Source organism: Asparagus officinalis, chromosome 7 (genome assembly GCF_001876935.1).
Source record: "Asparagus officinalis chromosome 7, Aspof.V1, whole genome shotgun sequence".
NCBI lineage: Eukaryota > Viridiplantae > Streptophyta > Magnoliopsida > Asparagales > Asparagaceae > Asparagus > Asparagus officinalis.
In genome coordinates, this window is record NC_033800.1 from 7,786,833 (window position 1) to 7,807,056 (window position 20,224).

General features: G+C 36.6%; 1 protein-coding gene across 9 annotated transcripts; it reads right to left on the reverse strand.

Moving 5' to 3' along the window:
- LOC109848867 lies at positions 1,021-19,664 on the reverse strand. Of its 9 annotated transcripts, none has more exons than XR_002248920.1 (7): positions 19,248-19,657; positions 19,099-19,158; positions 12,029-12,564; positions 6,100-6,205; positions 1,790-2,085; positions 1,566-1,661; positions 1,021-1,237 (listed from the first exon to the last, which is right to left on the reverse strand). XR_002248920.1 is itself a non-coding variant. In XM_020418579.1 (5 exons), the coding sequence occupies exons 2-5, from the start codon at positions 19,120-19,122 to the stop codon at positions 5,042-5,044; spliced, it is 366 nt and encodes a 121-aa protein (XP_020274168.1). In that variant the 5' UTR covers positions 19,123-19,158; positions 19,248-19,663; the 3' UTR covers positions 4,137-5,041. The 9 variants fall into 9 exon arrangements, 1 of the variants encoding a protein (XP_020274168.1); XR_002248922.1 differs by lacking the exons at positions 1,021-1,237; positions 1,566-1,661; positions 1,790-2,085 and adding exons at positions 3,738-3,961; positions 4,032-4,077; positions 4,148-5,175 and having other exon boundaries at positions 19,248-19,662; XR_002248919.1 differs by lacking the exons at positions 1,021-1,237; positions 1,566-1,661; positions 1,790-2,085; positions 6,100-6,205 and adding exons at positions 3,738-4,031; positions 4,172-5,175 and having other exon boundaries at positions 12,029-12,144; positions 12,473-12,564; positions 19,111-19,158; positions 19,286-19,664.

Here is a 20,224-nt window from a genome sequence, read left to right on the forward strand (position 1 = left end):
TTTGGCAGGAAGAAAACATTGAAGGTAACAGTCAAAACGTTATAACAGACCTAGCGTAATCAAAATCAATCCATAAAATTCCAAACAATTAGGGTCAATTGCGGAACTACCACCCTACGGTATCGCTGTTTTGAACATAACGCCCTTTTTGGACACTCCCTACATGAATCTTTTCGACTCTTTCACCCTCTGAGAGAAATGCAATTTTTTTTATATTTATTATTATTACTATTTTGCTGGAAAATGGACCACAGGGTAAAAGAGTTAAAAAAAATATCATGCAGGAGTTCTATCTGCAAAAAGAAAACAAAAGGGTAGCAAGTTCAAAACAGTGATAGTAGCTATGGTCTCTCTGCAATTAACCCTCCTATAAGTGAGAATGTTTAATCCAAATTCATGAATAATTAAAGGAGTTATAAAGAGAGTGAATAGCTGTGTTCCCAAGAGAGGAGCTCAAGATTACAGAACCAGAAAGAAAGAACACATGGATCATTATTTACCCTAAGTTGGCAGTAAACTAGGGATGGATAAATGAAATAGAAAAATTAAATAATCAATACACCCTTATATGACCTGCCTGCACCAAGAGACCAACCAAAAGTTGTATCAATAATGTCATTAACATCATGTAAAGTACTTTACCATCCTTACTCCACACTGCAAGTACACGGCATTGTAGACAATATTATGGAGAAAGCATAAAAGCTTAACTACTTCATTATATCAAAACATGCATGCTACTGATGTTAATTACAGTAATAATTGTGTATGATTGCCTTAAATACATATAATATACGTTCATGATGGTAACCTGATAAATCTACAGTAATGAGAAGAATAAAAATTCAACATTTAGTAAACAGGATGTGAAAGTGGGAAAACCATTCTTGATAAACTTGAGTTCAGCCTTAGTTTGAAAAGATGCAGCTCATATTTGACTACCTTGTCATCACGGTACAAAGTGTGCACGATACCATAGCTAGGTGGTATTCACAAATATAGAAATCATGATATCTGATAAAAGACAACAGAAATTTCAAGGCTGCAAATTACTATTATTAGTAAAACTAAGACCCATCAACATCTCTCTTCTGCTTCTTAATCTAGTGAAGATTAATAAATGAGAAGGTAAGAATATCGTACCTACAATCCTAAGCATTTCTGACTATTTGTTTGTATTATCCGACACATCTGAAACTTCCAACTGATTGAAAATGACTGCAGTCTTGCCAACTTGCTGAAAAGAGGAAAGTAATGCAAAAGATTCTCACACCATAAATTCCTCTACAAAACTGCTGCCAGAGCATGAAATTCTAATACTTCTTTTTCCATAATTCAAATGCAAATGATGTCTGCTTTCAGACTAAGAGGAAAAAAGTGGTTATTTCCAATGAATAAATTAGGTGTGCCTGCTGAAGAGATTAGTTTAATATTACGCCTGCTTCAATTATAAGGAATGTCGTCTGTTTCCTTTTCTTTTCTTTTTTAAATACAGGTCTAAGTTGAAAATGGAAGACTTATCTTTCCAAGAGAATAAAAAGGCAATATAAACTACCAAAACAGACCTGCAACATACTTGGTGAAGCGAGATGTCTAGCACTGACAGCACGCTTTCTATATCTATGTTGGCCTTACCATTCTCAACCTCTAGGCCTCCAATCCTGGCAAAATGGCACACAGATCAGACAAGAAAAGAGGGAGCGTTCGTCTAGACATTGAAATGAAGAATAAACAGGAAAAGCGACTTGTATATATTCTCTCTTGAAAATAAACAAACTGGACATTTTACCCGCCAAATGATTCACCAGCATCAAATGTTTCTGCCTCATGACCCAACCACTCAGTACTGTTGCATCACCGACAAGTTTGTTATTGATCCACAGATATCCATTCATAGATGGTTGCTGAACAAGTTAAATGTGTCAAAATTTTGCAGTTCTACTAGCTATAAACTTATCATGTATTAGTTTTCAGAATCTTATTGTTGGCACCATGGCCTCCAAAACTTGCAATTTGTCGTGCTTCATATTTGGCTCTTGTCAAGTTCATGTTGGTTTTGCCCACATTGGATGAGAAAGTCACTTCCTAGAGGTCCATGAGAACAAATTTATTTTGTCAGCGATTTCTCTTATATCAAATTGAAGTTACCGAAAAAATCACATGATGCAATGAAATCCCCTGTAACTAAGTTGAACCAAATAAACTTCAGTTCCTTAATTAGTCTAACATCATGTTTTGGCTCTCCATGACCTTTTATGCAATCCACAACATCCCCAACCTGGCATTCATGCGCGCATCCACAAGCCATTAAGACAAAAAGTATACTGTCTCTGTAGTTGCATAAAATGGAAGATTAGCAGTGCATGTTCTTGCTGGACCAGACCCTCCAAATTTGCTAACAAAAACCAAGATATACATACTAGACTGCTGTGGTAAAATCCATTTTTGAGCTATAACATGTCTTTTTTTTAGGTGTTGTACAATGTTATCTGAAATGTGGTACCACAAGCAATCCTGACAAAGGGAAGAGAAGGCTCAGAGTTATTACCAGTTTCTGCTTCAATGTACTCAAGTTGTCAGCAAAAGGGAATCTGCACATGGCGGAAACAACAATGCTATTTGGCACGCAGGGTATCGTGCAGGGGCATCGCGCATCCTACGTGGATCTAGCCACGTCAGCAAATTAATTTTGATCTTAATTCTGTGAAAAAAGAGCCGTGACCCATTCCTCCGTCCTATTCTCTCTCCTCACTTCAAATTAATTTCCCATCTACACCCGTGACCCATTCCTCCGCCCTATTCTCTCTCCTCACTTCAAATTAATTTCCCATCTCCCCGGCGACTTGGGCGATCACCGTCAGAAGCGCGCCCGAACTCAAGTGAGAAGGACCGCCGTAGTCTCCGCCCGTCGCCGGAGTCAGCCCCTCGCTCGAGTTCGCTGTAGTCCCTCCCCAACAGATCTAGAGTTTAACAAATTTCTCAAACTTTAATCTTTCAAGTTAGGATTTTTTTCTGTAGATTTCTCATCTAATTTCTAGGGAATGCATGTTGATGTTTTAGATTTTTGCAAATTTCTGATTCAATTTTATGAATAAATTATTAATTAGGATTTTTAAAGTTGAGATTTTTTTGAAGAATTCTCATCTAATTTCTAGGGATTGCATGTTGATACTTCAGATTTTTACAAATTTCTGATTCATTTGTTGGAATATTTATGGTCATGTGCAGAGAAGAATCTCTTCAGCCGTAAATTTTTTGACCTACAATTTTTATTATAAAAATTAATATGGATAAATATAATTGCATAATATTATATTTTTTATTTGCTCAAATGAATCTTCAGCCGTGAATTTTTTTTGAAGAAGAAAATACACTTTTGTATAATCTCTTAACATAATTTTGATTTTTCAAAACTATTATCTCCTCGCAGAATATTACAGTGGGTGTTAATTATGGTGGGTTACATTTTAACTATGATTATTTCCCGCAGAATCATATCGTCAACATCTTCTCAACAATCATCCTCTTCTAAACAGGCAAGGTTCTTGATAGGAGGCTATATGCTGCAATGTGGAATCATCCACCTCCATACGAGATTCCTAATTGCTATTGTGGAATTCCAGTGCAAATGAAGACTTCTTACACCCCGGGGCATCCGTATTGTCGATTTGGAATTTGTGCTACAAACACTTGTAATTGTTGGACTTGGTTAGATCATGGCGAAGTACCAAGGAATTTGTGCTACAAACACTTGTAATTGTTGGACTTGGTTAGATCATGGCGAAGTACCAAGTTACGCTCGCGACTCAATGAATATATTTATTCGCAAATATGAAGAGCTTTCAATTAAAAATGAGAACTTGAGATCAAGAATACATGGAGAAAAAAATGAAATTTGGAAGAAACATATCCAGGAAAAAGACTTTCTACTTGGAATTTTTGTTGGTTTCATGATGTCTAGCTTTCTTGTAATAATATCCAAGTAAGGGTATGTTTTTAGTTTGGACCTTGTAATATTTTGCTAACTCAACCTTTCTTGTAATAATATCCAAGTAAGGGTATGTTTTTAGTTTGGACCTTGTAATATTTTGCTAACTCAACTATGTTCTATGAAAATCTTTGTTCTATGAATGTTTTTAGTTTGGACCTTGTAATATTTTGCTAACTCAACTATGTTCTATGAAAATCTTTGTTCTATGAAATTGTAATGAAAAAGTTAGGTGACAATTTGTTACTTCGGATATTTGTTATTATGTGCGTGTTTGGAATTCTAAATTCATATTACTTCGGATATTTGTTGTTATGGTATCTGAATATTTGTTTGGAATTCTAAATTCTAAATTCTAAATTCGTATTTCATAAGTGGATGATATCTGTCCCATGAAAAAGCAGCTGTTTGAGTCCGTTAAGTATATAACAATAATGCTCTGAAGGCAGAATGAAGTAAAAAGAATTCTTAGATTACATCCCAGTTGTTAATACTAATGGTTTCCTTTCTTGTTGCATATTTAAAAATACGTCTTTTATTGGTTCTGTTTGTACTTTGAAGAGGGTAAATCAAGTCATCTCTGTCAATTACCTTGTGAGCTTACTCTGCACTATACTATTGGCACTTAAAATTTTAATTCGAAGGTTGCTAATCACAGAGCATTTTACATTTTAATTGACCAGTAGACGGATTATCACAAAGAGCTGTACCAAAAGGAATGAATGGTTAGAATACTACTGAGTTTTTGTATCTGGGAATAAAGAATTTGTCCTTATTGGTTTCCATGAAAGATGTGATGACACTGAATTATCAGGGATTTTATTATGCAAAAGTGCTCAAAGTGTGAACTGCTATTTGGATAGACATTGGAAAATGGAACTCAATATGAGCCTTGTTGAACTTTGTAGGAATTGGGAGCTCACAGCACCGTGGACTGGGGTCAAGATACAAGTACCAGTCAAGTTCATAGTTGGGGATCTGGACCTCACTTACAACACCGGGAATGTCAAAGATTACATACACAAAGGTGACTTCAAAAGAGATGTTCCATTCCTATTCTGCTCCTATTCTGTCTAGTGAAACAAAGTCGTCGGTCTGCACAAAAGTTAAAGAAGAGTCTATGGAGTTAATCTTGCACAAAGCCGCCAGTCTGCGCTGCATGATACCCAAATATCGCCTACTAGGACCTGCATAATATAAATTTTTAGAGAATAAAGAATAAATTTTCAGAACTTATGGAGAATTTTTAATGTACCAATTCCTGAATTTCTACATAGCTAAACAATCGAAATGCATGATACAAAATATATGACAAAGCCACTCAGTTGTAATAGTTCAGTTAAACAGTTCAATAAATTCCAGTTGTAACCATGGTTTTAAATATCGGCCGATAATCCGATATTATCGCCGAGTTATCGGATTTGGGAGCTTTCCGCTAGGATAAGTAGGATTTTTAATCGGTTATCGTTTTTTGAGGTTTATCGGCGATAAAGGCACTTATCGACCGATAAGTAGGCTCTAAATATCGGCTTTATCGACCGATAAGTAGGATTTGGGAGCTTTTACTTTCTTTTGGATTTGCTCTTTGCATGTTTACAAATTATGAACTATTTGTTGTTTTTGGAACTTGGTTGATTGGTGATTAGCTTATGTTTGTTTATGAATATTGATAATGGCTTATAACTACTAAATATCAACTTAGTAAGTTAGTTTATGAATCTCATGATTAAACAATAATTATGTAGATGCGTAGATGGTTCTTCATTCTTGATGTTATCTTATTATTTGCTAGTTTATTATTCCATTTTGACTAACATTATATTATTTTTCAAGCTTATGTTTGTTTATTATTTGCTAGTATATTACTCCGATAAATACTATTTATCCCCGATATATCCCTAATTTTCGCTATCCGATAAGAATTTTGACCGTCCGATAAATTCCCGATAACCGACATTTAAAACCTTGGTTGTAACATGAGCTTTCTCAGTTGTGGCATGTAAATTTCAATTTTAATCTTTCTCAGTTAAAAGTTGAGAATTTGTTAGAAGGAATACTAAGAAACTAAGGAAATATATAATCTTTTCAACAAAAATAAACACTAAACTCACTGTTAAGGCGTCACATCATGTTTCTCTGATCATCATAGGTTTGATGCAATCCACACATAGGTGTCAACCCCATCGCATGTAGATCTCCAGGCATTGAAAATTGAGGCTGTAACACATCATATAGATAAAAGGGTGTAGCTATAGAAATTAAATCCTATTATAACATAGAAAATAAAGATGTTGATATAATACATTGGACTATATCTTACCAATTGCATACATTCATTTGTTAATTGTTGTGCCAACCAATACATTCCCCATGGATGCACAGTATTTGGTTGTGGCATATAAGCATTTGAAACCATGCTATCTTGTGTGTCGGAAAAAACACCCTCTTGAGATTATGATGGATTGTTGACTGACACATTAGCATTATGATCAATTTTCTTTTTTCTTCGCCTACTTGTTAGCTTAATTCTGTTTTGTCTAGGCCGATCTTTCCGAGTCTGAGAGAGAGGATCCAATATGTTTTCATTTTCCTTCTTTTCATATTCCTTTTCTTCTTCCATAAAATCATGATTCTTCGGTACTTCTTTTCCTTTCTGACTTGATTCAATTTGTTGTAGTTCTCTAAATTTGGTGTCTATCCATTTTTTAACACCCTCATATTTATGGTTGTTTTGAGCAGCAAGATCAGCAACCTCGCTAAATGCAAGACATAACTCGCGATAGCGTAATTGTTCAGATGACAACCCAAGTATTAAATTTGACTTTCATCTTCGAGTGAGCTTGCCTCACATCCTTTCTCCACTTTTTTAGAATGTACTTTTCCGGAAAAAAGCTGACTTCGTAACGGATAAGAATGGTAAGGGCATGCCTACATACTATACCTTTAAACACAAACAAGTGACAACTACATTGAACTTCACAATGCTTTTCACGAAAGGATACTGTGAAGAATTTAGGAATCCTTTTGCCGCCCTCCAACCAAAAAGCCTCCTGAATGATATACTCAAGCACAATATATCTTTTCAGTGAATTCAGCTTGAAACTCTTTAAACTTTGCTAAAATATAGACTCCCTAAATTTGACTATCCATTTCATAAGCTGTTGCAATAGCTATTACTTTTAAAAATAACTCTGCATCGGCCCGCATCTCCTTTTCCGTCTTGCTTCTTAATGTATTTTCATACTGCTCAACAAACGGTTTCAGACTTGTTTTTGAATTGACATATCCATAAAAAAACATTCATTCTTCCACTTCGCTGAGTAGTTGACATTCCTGCCCAAAAACAATTTTTGACAAAACATGGAACACATCAGTTTCTCTCCTCGTACAATTCACCTAACTAATCACAATCATCCAATCCATACATGTCAACAATGCTATTTGGCACGCAGGGCATCACACGTCCTACGTGGATTCAGCCACGTCAGTAGATTAATTTTGATCTCAATTCTGTGAAAAAATACCCTTGACTCATTCCTCCGCCCTATTCTCTCTCCTCGCTTAAAATTACTTTTCCATCTACACCCGTGACCCATTCCCCCTACCCTATTCTCTCTCCTCGCTTACACCAATTAAAGACTATTATATCCAAAAGAAAATTTACGATAACATAAACTTCAAGTATTACGCCGGTGAAAATTTACATCAGTTAAAGACTATTAAATTATCCAAAAGAATAAGGATGCATATATAGCAGAAAATTTAGCTTCATCAGTTTAAAATATAGCTTCAGTTCATTAAAATAAATTTGATTGCTTGTTCAGTTTTAATCAACTGTTTGTTCAGTTTCTTTGTTAAGTTTCAGCCAATTGTTTGCACAGTTTCTTTGTTCAGTTTCTGTCAACTATTTTTTAAAGTTTATTGATGATCAATTAATTTGAATAGACATGACAGATATTGAGGAGTTTGATGATTTAGATGATGATGACTTGAATAATTGCTCGGTTGATGAGAGATATGAGTTGCCTCAGTACACTGATCAACAGATTGAACAGGATGAGCCTAAAATTGAGATGGAGTTTAATGAGATTGATGAACTGTTTGAGTTCTACAAAGACTATGCAAAGAGCAGTGGATTTCCAATTAAGAAACTATCAAGAATGAAGAATGAAATGAGAATTGTTAGAAGTATAACTTTAGCATGTGGTCGAGCTGGTAAACATAATAGTACTTGTCAAAATCCCTTGAAACCACAAGCAAGCTACAGAATTGGGTGTAATGCAAAAATAGTAGCTAAGTTAAATCTGGACGGAAGATGAGAAATATCTGTGATTGTTCTGAAGCATAATCATGGCCTTAGCCCTAGTAAAAGTCGTTTCTTTTGTTGCAATCGAAGAATTAGTGCACATTGTTAGACATCAAATTAATCTGAATGATCAAGCCGGAATCAAAATGAACAAAAATTTTAGCTCACCAGTACACGAGACTGGTGGATATGAGAATCTGTTGTGTGATGAAAAGACTTGCAGGAACTTGGTTGCAGGAAAGGCATTTTTAAGTCAGAAGATATAGCTAGTAGCTTGTTCGATACAGGACATGAACATCTACCAAACCTTTTGAACTCTAAGTACATAACAAGCAGGTAAGCTTTAAAATATAACATTCCTTTTCTTTGTAGAATATTGAAAATCTATACCTCAGCCATGTCGGAGATATCTAATATTTCCAATACAAGATCCAAAGAACATGTTAAGTAACATGTTTTCATTAGAGTTACTCTCATTCCTAATGACATAAAAAAATTTAATTAAATCTAGCAATTGAAACGAGCAAAGCACCACAGCCACAAAAGACAGAGGGAACTTAGGCCAAGAAGTTTAAGTCGCAAATTTATAAACCTTACGGGTTATAATGTAAAAATATGCACACACCAATTACAGCAGAGCCACGTGGTCCAATGAGGGCACTAGGCAGTCGCGCCGCTAGAGTTTCTCTTCTAGAGATTTCCCATCCTAATCTAAAATTTAAACCGAATCCTGATCAAACCAGTAACTAACCAAAAACTCCGGTTTCAACTAGAATTCTAACTTCTTAAATCTCTTTATATATAAACCTTCAAATATCTCTGTTCTGATCTCAACTCCTAAGATTCAACATTCTCAAAATATGTCTATTCAAGCTCTAAATAACAAACCTCTGATGGAGATCCTTTCTTTTCTATCTACACCGTGTCTCGGACGCATGACATGTGTATACAAATGGTGACCCGATCTAATCTCTAACCCCGCCTTCCACCACAAGCTTGGCCGCTCCATCGCCACCCACAGTTTCCTCGTCCATCGCTTGTGGTGGAAGGCGGGGCTGGAGATTAGATCGCGCCACGATTTGCATACACATGTCATGCGCGCGAAGCACGATGTAGATAGAAGAGAAATGATCTCTATCAAAGACTTATTATCTAGAATTTGAATAGACATATTTTAAGAGGATTGAATCTTAGATTTGATATCAAAAGATAGGTATTTGAAGGTTTATGTATAAAGAGATTTGAGAAGTTAGAATTCTAGTTGAAACAGGAGTTTTTTGTTAGTTATTATTTTGATCAGGATTCGGTTTAAATTTTATGTTAGGCTTGAAAATTTTCCAGAGGAAAAACTCTAGCGACGCGATTGCCTAGTACCCTCATTGGACAACGTGGCTCCACTTCAATCGTTGTGTGCGTATTTTTACACTATAACCCCTAAGCTTTATAAATTTGAGACCTAAACTTCTTGGCCTCAGTTCCTCTCTGTCGTTTGTGACTGTTGTGTGTTGCTCGTTTCTATTGTCGGATTTAATTAAAAAAATTGTTATGTCCTATAATCTGAAAGCCCAACCCGAGTGCCCTGACCACTGATTTCTCTAGCGATCCCAGTCCGAGACGAATGACGTCCTCAAGCTAGGGCCTGCTAAAGGAATCCCAGTCCGAGACGAAATGTGTCTTCTACTTGGACTTCTTGAACAGTGACAATCTATCAGCTTCGCCGTCAAGTCGCCATCGCATTTAATGTATGGCCAGAATCATTATGACTCATCAAGCCAAAGTCATAATGACCCCTCAAACAATACCAGCACTTCAGTCATTCTGTCACTGTCACATTAAACATAAATGTGACTTATTCAACCGACCGCAGACACGTGTAAAGTGCAGTAGGACTGATTGACTGCACCAACCCATTCAAATTACCAATGTGTCCCCCACAAGTTCTATATAAATAGTGGACAAACCCCACTATACCAAGGTACGCTGAATAACGTCCTAAAACTAGATTCTGCATTCTACAAACTTGCTTAATTTGTCATTGACTTGACCATCGGAGGGCATGCCGGAGATTATCTCCGGCCCTCTAATGATTGTCACATGTGCATGAATCTACTTCCTCTTGATAATTAGTCATCAAGAAAGATCAAGGGACCCTAAACTCCTCTAAGTATCTACTCACTCATACAATTAACTTCCTATCATAAGCGATAACACCATAAAACTAGATTTTACATTCTACAAACTTGCTTAATCTGTCACTGACTTGAACGTCAGAGGGCATGTCAGAGAGATCATCTCCGGCCCTCTAATGTGTTACCTGTGCATGAATCTACTTCATCTTGATTAATCAATCATTAGGGAAGATCAATGGACCATAAACTCCTCTAAATATCAACTCACTCATAACTTCCTGACATAAACAAGCTCTTTCTGGCAACATCAGCATGCAAAATGGATCAAAGCATGTAAATGGAATTGGTAACAAGAAGTTTTATTTTTTCTTGCACCAGAAGAGGTGAAACTTTGATGCAAAACAAACTGAAATTGCAAAAGGGAGAATATGACTGAAAAGATAAACATGAAAGGGCAACAAGTTTATGACCTTAAGCTCCTTTCTGCTGTGTGGATATATTATAACTGTATGAACGGCCAGGTTTCAGTAACCGTTATAAATATAAGCTTTATAGGTTTGATAGTGTTCTCGTCAAGTTGATGTCACAGTCAGATCAAACAGATCTGCCTGCAAATGGAAAATTGATGTTTCATTATGAACTTTCCACAAAGTTGTGCATAATTGATCCCAGCACCATTTGTTATTTGAAAATTTGAAATACTTCTTGAGCTAGGTGCAGCAGGTCAGAATCTTTGGACTTAAATGTTTGACAATGAAACCAGGACAGAACCAATCTTATGTTAACAACTCAAAAGATATGTTGATGAGATGATGGAGTTTTGAGTTAAGAATTTTGCAGTTAATATCATTATTATATAATTCAAACTTTACAACATGTAAGACCTGTTTCACAGTAATCAACTGACCTTCATTATTATCTATGCTTTAAGGTTTCCCTATATGCAGAAAACATTGGTAGAACGTGTTTGGTGTACACATATATATATAAAAACTAAACATGTACAGAGCCATGTACTTGTGTCTAGACTTCAATCAAAGGACTTTGCTCCTTCGCCAGGAAAAATTAAGTTCAGACCATAACTAAGTTCACTGATTTTTATCGTCACTACTTACAGTGGGGATCCAAGAAAATTTTCTTAGAGAGGCGGACATGATCTATTTACCAAAATGAAAATGGGTTACTATTTTCAAACGGCATGAATGAAAATGGGCTCCTAATTTGTAAATGCTAAATGCAAATTGCTTGAAAATTCATAGTGGGGTGCAAACTTTTTGTGAGTATGGAGGGCAAGTCTTATTTGTAGACTTTAAGATGTAATTTATAGATTGTTTGGGGTGCAACTGCACCCCAAGTCAACACTATTCATCTGCCCCTGACTACTTATTCCTGTTAAGGCAATCATTTATAACAGTAGCATTAGTTTGAACTATCTACAAGAACCAACAATATGATGCCACGATATAATAAACATCAGGGCTGAAACATTGATTGAGGATCAATCAGAAAATCAAAATCAAAGGTTGGTTAATGGCGATTAACCTGATGGTAATCAACAGCGTTGGAAAAGAAAGTTACAACCATTTGCCTGTGTTTCTCCTGTACCTTTAGAAGACCATGTTTTGCCATATGAGACAACATTTGCAAAATCAACAACCAAAGAGCTACTAATCATCATCCAGCATTGTCCGTCAATAAGTTTCAAGGCATCATCAGCAAGCCTGGGTAGAAAATTTGGATAGGATTAATAAGCAGTTATTCTCATCTTGAATAAAGGAAAATGAAGTTAGCAAAACGCCATTCTAATTAGAAACAGATTCCAAATTCGTGAAACGAAACATAAAAATCTAATGGTGTTGCACATATGTTTTCAGAAGAGAAAACAGATACTAAACATAGAATTGTAGGCATGTCATGAAATCCATTCTCAATTCCATGTACAAACGCACTTGCGGCATTTGACAATGCACGCAGGTTCTTTAACAATGCATTCCGAAGAGAGCTTTCTCCACTCTTGCTTCCAAAGGTTTTCTTTGAGAATAACTATACCAGCACACACTCAGATATGTCGTAACTTTTTTTAGGGGAATAAAAGCCTCTATCCACACACTGAAATGCATGCCTCTTGCCATCCAACAAACCTGCATAAAGCAGAGAATATGTTATTCATGAGCGCTACGACAAAATCTTAATAAAACGAAGTCATTTCTCTCTATTCCGCATCGTTGGACAAGTAAACAGGGCTATACATAGAGTTTCTGCATTAAGTTTAAATATCAACTCAGGGTGTGAGAGAATTCTAGTTAACCATTGGGTAATATCAAACCATGAGAAGTAAGAACAATAGAAAATTTCCAAACAGCAGTTTGCTTAAATAATTTTGAACCATATAAAGGAGAAAAAGGTGGTAAAAACTGAGTACTTCGGTGAAGAAACTTTTAGAAGACAAAATACAATATGACTTATTAGCAAGAAAACAAAGAATTTCTCTTATGAAATATAAGAATATTTGGTAAATCAATGGAAGGCACCACACCAATATATGCTTCGGCAATATGAAGCCATTTTAGGATGACATACGTGAATGCACCATAGAATGAACAAGCATTCAGCATAACTTCCAGACCAGAAGAGTATAAAAGCTTAAAATTTCTCCCAGTATCAAGCATAAAGTTTCAGCACGCTTTTATAATTTGCTATCACTAATGTATGTGTTTCTCTAAAACAGGATACCCACATTTTGCTTGTATTTGTGGATGAGGTTCATGGCCGAGAGCTTTTAGACAAAGAAACAAGAAATTTGGAATTATTTAAGAAGAAAACCATGCAGAAAAAGGAGGATATCCTTCTTTCATGTGAACACTTGGTATATCTAAATGACTAAGATAATTGTTGACATTTACATCAAGCACTATTCTAACTAATTGTGGCCATAAGGTATCCTCACTGTTTCGTGATGGGAAGCGGGGTCTATCCCCATGATGAATTAATATGGATTTAATCCATGGAGATTTTATGGTTGACTACATACATGCATTGATAGATTGTCTTTCCCCATGCATTGGGAAAAGGAAGGGTTAGTCTTTGGACTTCCCCATGCATTGGGAAAAGGAAGGGTTAGTCTTTGGACTTCCCCATGCATTAGGAAAAGGAAGGGTTAGTCTTTGGACTTCCTCATGCAATGAATGCGGTGTACCCAAGAGGCATATCCTCCCTATAAATGGAAGGGACATGGTGAAGGTTGAATGAAAGAAGCAAAAAGAACCACATACAAATTTGTAATCCTCAAGTGAGTTTGAGAGAAAGTTGTAATTATCAAGTGAGAGAAAATGATCCTCAAGTTAAGTTATACCAACTTTAGATAAGACCCTTTGTAAACTTTCATTTGATTATAGTGGAAACGGTGAAGAAGGGACGGGTGAGGACATATGCTCAATTTGAGCTGAACCTCGGTAAATCTTGTGTGTGCAATCTCTCTATTTCTCTGTTTTTCTCTTCTTCTTATTTTTGTTCTCATCTCATCACAAAGACGGAAAAGGTCTTGTTTTACTGTTAATTTCCCAACAGTGATGTCAGAGCGAGGTTGCTAATCTTCTTGTGTTGAGATGGTGACTCCCGTCGACGGCGTTCGAATGATCAGTTTGAATGGCCGCAATTTGATGATATGGAAGGCAAAGATGATGGATCTTCTATATTGCAATGACCTCTATACGCCAGTTAAAGGTGAATCCTCCAAGCCAGAGTCCATGACGGCGGATGATTGGAAGAAGCTCGATCGGAAAACCATCGGCACCATTCGGCAATAGGTGGATGACACTGTATTTCATCATGTGTCAAATGAGACTTCGGCGAACAGCTTGTGGAAGAAACTTGAAGATCTCTACGAAAGAAAGACCGCCGACAACAAAGCTTTCTTGATTTGGAAGCTTGTCAATCTCAAGTTCAAGGAAGGTGATTCTATATCTGAACATTTAAATGAAATTCAAAGTATTGTAAATCAACTTGCAGCCATGAAGATGGTGTTGGAAGATGAGCTTCAAGCCCTTTTTTTGCTTAGCTCTTTACCAGATAGTTGGGAGACGTTGGTGGTGTCTCTTAGCAACTCTACACCTGATGGAGTTGTATCCATGAACCAAGTTGCAAGCAGCCTCTTGAATGAAGAAATACGAAGAAAGTCATCTGGATCCTCCTATTCTCATGCTCTTGTTACCGAGAACATGGGGAGGAACAAATATCGACAGCCTCAGAATCGAGACAAGTCAAGAGGAAAATTAAAGGCTAGAAAGGACATTACTTGCTATCACTGCGGGAAGAATGGACACGTAAAAAGGGAATGCCGCAAGCTCAAGCGAGAACAAAAGGAAGGAAAGACCAATGAAAAACAAGAAATGAATAAAAGTATAGTTGTTGTCAGTGACAATAAAATTGTGCTTTTCTCGGCATGTGAAGAAGACTATGCAAATCTCACTTGCCAAGATTCGGAATAGGTGATTGATTTCGGTGTTTCCTACCATGCTACTCCCCGGAAGGACTACTTCACTTCGCTTCGTGAAGGTAATCTTGGAATGGTAAAAATGGGTAACAAAAACTCTTCTCAAATTCTTGGCATTGGAAATATTTGTGTTACTACTAACCTTGGAACAAAGATGGTTCTAAAAGATGTTAGATTTGTGTCCGATCTTCGTCTTAATCTTCTCTCCACCAGTAAGCTTGATGAAGAAGGATACACAAGCAGCTTTGGTAAAGGATGTTGGAAGCTTACCAAAGGGTCACTTGTACTAGCGAAAGGAAAGAAATGTTGCACTCTCTATAAGACTCAGTTTCACTTAGAGAATGATGAACTTGAAACAATGGAAGGTATATCTATGGATTTGTGGCACAAACGGCTTGGCCACATGAGCGAGAAAGGACTACAAACTCTCGCAAGACAACTACTTCCATCCATGCAAGATATAACACTATCCCACTGTGATCACTGCTTGATTGGGAAATAACAACGGGTAGCTTTTGTTAAAAATTATAACAAAAAGAAAACTGACATATTGGACTTAGTCTATTCGAATAATCGGATGTATGCGGACCCATAAATAAAACAATTTTTAATGATGCCTCATACTTTGTAACCTTCATAGATGATGCATCTAGAAAGGTGTGGGTGTATGTTATAAAAACCAAAGATCAAGTCTTTGAAGTTTTTAAAGACTTTCATACTAAAGTTGAAAGAGAAACCGGAAAGCTCTTGAAGTGTATTCATACTGATAATGGTGGTGAGTATACTTCAAGGATGTTTAAAGACTATTATTCTTTTTATGGCATTAGACACCAAAAGACTGTTCCACACACACCACAACACAATGGGATTGCAGAAAGGATGAACCGCACAATTATGAAAAGGATAAGGAGTATGCTATCCTTAGCTAAATTACCAAAAATATTTTGAGGAGAAGCAGTGCGAACAACCTGCTACTTGATAAACATGTCCCCCTCGGTTCCCTTGGATGGAGATATTCCAGAAAGAGTTTGGAGTGGAAAGAATATTTCATATTCTCACTTGCGGGTGTTCGGGTGCACGGCATTTGTACATATACCTAAGGAGAAAAGAACAAAGCTTGATGATAAAGCTATTCCATGCATCTTCCTAGGATATGAAAATGATGAATTTGGGTATAAGTTGTGGGATCCAAAAAATAAAAAAATTATGAGGAGCAGGGATGTTTTTTGTGAAGATAAAACACTTGCTGATTTTGAAAAAGAAGAGGAGTCACAAAACACTCACATCATCCCAGATCCAATCTCTACACCAGTTGTTTTTCCTTCTCCCATGCTAGAAAATAATGATTTTCAAGATGTGCAAGAAGAAGAAGAAATTGTAGGTTCCCCAGGTTTTGATCAGAGGGAGCATGAACATGCAGAGCCACAATATATGGATCAGCCACAGGTACCTCAGTTGAGACGGTCAGAGAGAGAACGACAACCCTTAACTAGATACCCTGCTTCAGAGTATACTATGATAACAGATGCATGTGAACCAGAAAGTTTTCATGAAACACAAGTTCATGATGATCGTGCAAAATTGAAGAAAGCTATGCAAGAGGAGATGGATTCTTTGCATAAGAATCACACTTATGACTTGGTGGAGCTACCTAAGAACAGAAAAGCCTTGAAGAACAAATGAGTGTTCAAAATCAAGAATGATGGAAATGTCCAAGTCAAGTACAAAGCTCGCCTCGTGGTGAAAGGTTTCAGTCAGAAGCAAGGTGTTGACTATGAAGAAATTTTTTCTCCTGTTGTAAAGATGTCTTCTATTCGGGTTATTCTTGGTCTTGCTGCTTCTCAAGACCTTAAAGTTGAGCAGTTAGATGTGAAGACAGCATTCTTCCATGGTGATTTGGCAGAAGAAATCTATATGAAACAGCCAGAGGGTTTCAAGGTAAAGAGCAAAGAACACTTGGTTTGCAAATTGAAGAACTTGTACGGACTCAAGCAGGTACCGCGACAATGATATAAAAGATCTGATTCTTTTATGCTTGACCATGGGTACAAAAGAACATCTGCAGATTATTATGTTTATGTCCAAAAGTTCTCGGATGATGATTTTATTATTCTCTCTCTATATGTTGATGATATGTTTGTTGTTGAAAAAGATAGGTCTAAAATTGATAGGTTGAAGAAACAGCTGAGCAAATCCTTTGACATGAAGGACTTAGGAACAACACAACATATATTAGGAATGAAGATTTCTCGAGACAAAAGTATGAGAAAGTTGTGGCTATCACAAGAAAGATACATTGAACGTGTTCTGCAGAGGTTCAATATGTTAAACTCTAAGCCAGTCAGCACACTGCTAGCAGCTCATTTTAAGCTAAGTACACAACAAAGCCCTTCAAGTGAGAAGGAGGAGGAGATGAAGAGCATTCTATTTGCCTCGGCCGTCGAAAGTTTGATGTACTCTATGGTTTGTACTTTGTACAAGACCCGACATAGCACATGCAGTTGGAATGGTAAGTCGTTATCTTGTCAATCCTGATAAAGAACATTGGGAAGCAGTAAAGTGGATTTTAAGATATCTTTGAGGAACCTCTAAATATTCTTTATATTTTGGAGGTGAAAAACCTATCTTGGAAAGCTACACTGATTCTGATATGGCAGGTGACTTGGACAAAAGAAAGTCCACATCAGGATACTTATTTACCTTTGCAAGGGGAGCCGTATCATGGCAATCAAAGCTGCAAAAATGTATCGATCTATCCACCACAGAAGCTGAGTATATCGCTGCTACAAAAGCCAGCAAGGAGCTATTGTGGATGAAGAATTTTCTGAAGGAGCTATCTCTCAAGCAATAGAAGTACACTTTATATTGTGACAGTCAGAGTGTCATTAACTTGAGTAAAAATGCTACCTATCACTCAAGGACAAAACATATCGACGTACGCTTTCATTGGATTTGTGATGCTTTGGAGAATCGTCTTATGCACATTAAGAAGATTGATACAAGCCAAAATCCGTCTGACATGATGACGAAGCCTCTACCAAAAGAGAAGCATGACCTTTGCCAAAGAAAGACAGGTATGACAACTGTTTGAAAACTTTCTCCTCATGAGGATGGAGGGGGAGATTGATGGGAAGCGGGGTCCATCCCCATGATGAATTAATATGGATTTAATCCATGGAGATTTTATGGTTGACTACATGCATGCATTGATAGATTGTCTTTCCTCATACATTGGGAAAAGGAAGGGTTAGTCTTTGGACTTTCCCATGCATTAGGAAAAGGAAGGGTTAGTCTTTGGACTTCCTCATGCAATGAATGCGGTGTACCCAAGAGGCATATCCTCCCTATAAATGGAAGGGACATGGTGAAGGTTGAATGAAAGAAGCAAAAAGAAGAACCACATACAAATTTGTAATCCTCAAGTGAGTTTGAGATAAAATTGTAATCCTCAAGTGAGAGAAAGTGATCCTCAAGTTAAGTTTTACCAACTTGAGAGATTACCCTTTGTAAACTTTCATTTGATTATAGTGGAAACGGTGAAGAAGAGGCGGGTGAGGACGTAGGCTCAATTTGAGCTGAACCTCGGTAAATCTTGTGTGTGCAATCTATCTATTTCTCTGTTTTTCTCTTCTTCTTTTTTTTCTCATCTCATCACAAAGACGGGAAAGGTCTTGTTTTACTGTTAATTTCCCAACATTTCGATGGTAACATTTAGTAAACAGATAATTACTTTGGTAATAAAATGTAATATTGGAGTAAGTGCTAGTCTAAGAAACAGCTCAAAACACTAGCCAAATATGAACAAAATGTGCAAAAAATTAACCTCCATGTTTAAGGCAAAATTAACCTCCACGTTTAAGGCATCCACGTCTTTCGAGTAAATAAATAATAAATAAAGTATCTGAACCAATAATTTGGGATGCTAATATTGCTTTTGTGGAGCTGAAAACAAGAAGAAAGTACGGAATTGTCACAACGAAAAATATCATGATAAAACACGCGAAAGAGAAATAAACAGATTCCGTAAATTAACGTACAACAGCAGTTAAAAGACAGTCTTTCCACAAAAATTCCAGCATGTTCAGTGGTTACTACTTACTAGTTTATCTCAATGAATGCTAATTTACATAATTTACCACAATACGGTGCTAAAATACTAAAGAAAGCATAGCTGCACAAATACCACATTACTCACTGCCACAACCATTTCAGTGACTGCAAGTAATCATGCGCGCTCATTGACCTAATTATCAAAGGCAAGTAAATATCAGTTACAAATAAGGATAAAAAATTTCCAGAACTACGAAAGCAATGGTGGACCAACGATCTCACCAATTGACTAACAGAATCCGTCAAAATCCACCACTCATCGTGATCTCGGGCCTCTGCGGAGCAATCTGAGGCCAAAATCTCAACAATCCACGACCAGATCGGCACTGTCCGCTAAAAATAGAGCATTTCCCCCGAATAATCGATCGCATCAAGCACGTCAACGGCTACGCGATCGTCTCCGTTCAAAAACAACCGGAGAAAGCTCCGATCTAGTTTATGTATTACGAATTCGATGGCGGAGGGAAGAATTTAGGGTTTTGAGATCGTTGGAGGTGAGGTGAGAGTTAGGGTTTGAAGATTTCGCCCCATTCTCAAATCGAAATGGCGGGAGGAAGAAGAGAGAAATTAAGGAGAATTTGGGTCGTGTATATGTCGACGAAACTAGTTAGGATTTGAAATAGGGCCCGTTATAACCTCACATTTCGATCCAAATCCGTTTGTATATTATCTTTGAGATCCAAGCCCGATAGTCTTATTAATAAAGATTTTTCTTTTTTTCATATAACAAGGTAATAATAAAGATTAATAACTGTAACTTTGTTTAATTCTGACTAACCCGACATTTTCCTTTCTGAATATGATTATTGTGTATTTATTTGCAGGCACATAAATTTTTTTCCTAATACATATCATTTGATGCCAAGTTAATAGTCATAATCGATCTCACAAACGTTCTATCTTTTTCTTCGAAACAGGTAGAAAAAAAAGGTTAGTTGCACATAAAATTAGAGTTGAAGTTACATCTTGCAAGAAAGATGAGACCACGGGAGATGTTTCATTATTTTGAGAAGGAAGAAGATTATTTCACTTTGTCACCTAGTCACCTATAAGAGACATACTTTTTATGAAACACTAGATTTTATGCACGTGGTTAAATACTATGATTATGTATTTTTTGTTTATTTTCTTACTAAAATTTGTTCCTTGGTTACACTTTGATAATTTTTGCTCACTTTGATTAAGTATTTTGGTTTATT

Bases quoted from the DNA above. Each gene is read 5' to 3' on its own strand.
- LOC109848867 (XM_020418579.1), bottom strand. From the start codon at position 19,122: ATGGTTGTGGCAGTGAGTAATGTG. The intron at 12,145-12,472 runs GTATAGTTATTC...TTTTCTACCCAG, and splicing joins ACATATCTGAGTGTGTGCTG to GCTTGCTGATGATGCCTTGA. The intron at 5,176-12,028 runs GTACAGGAGAAA...TATATTATGCAG, and splicing joins CAAAACATGGTCTTCTAAAG to GTCCTAGTAGGCGATATTTG.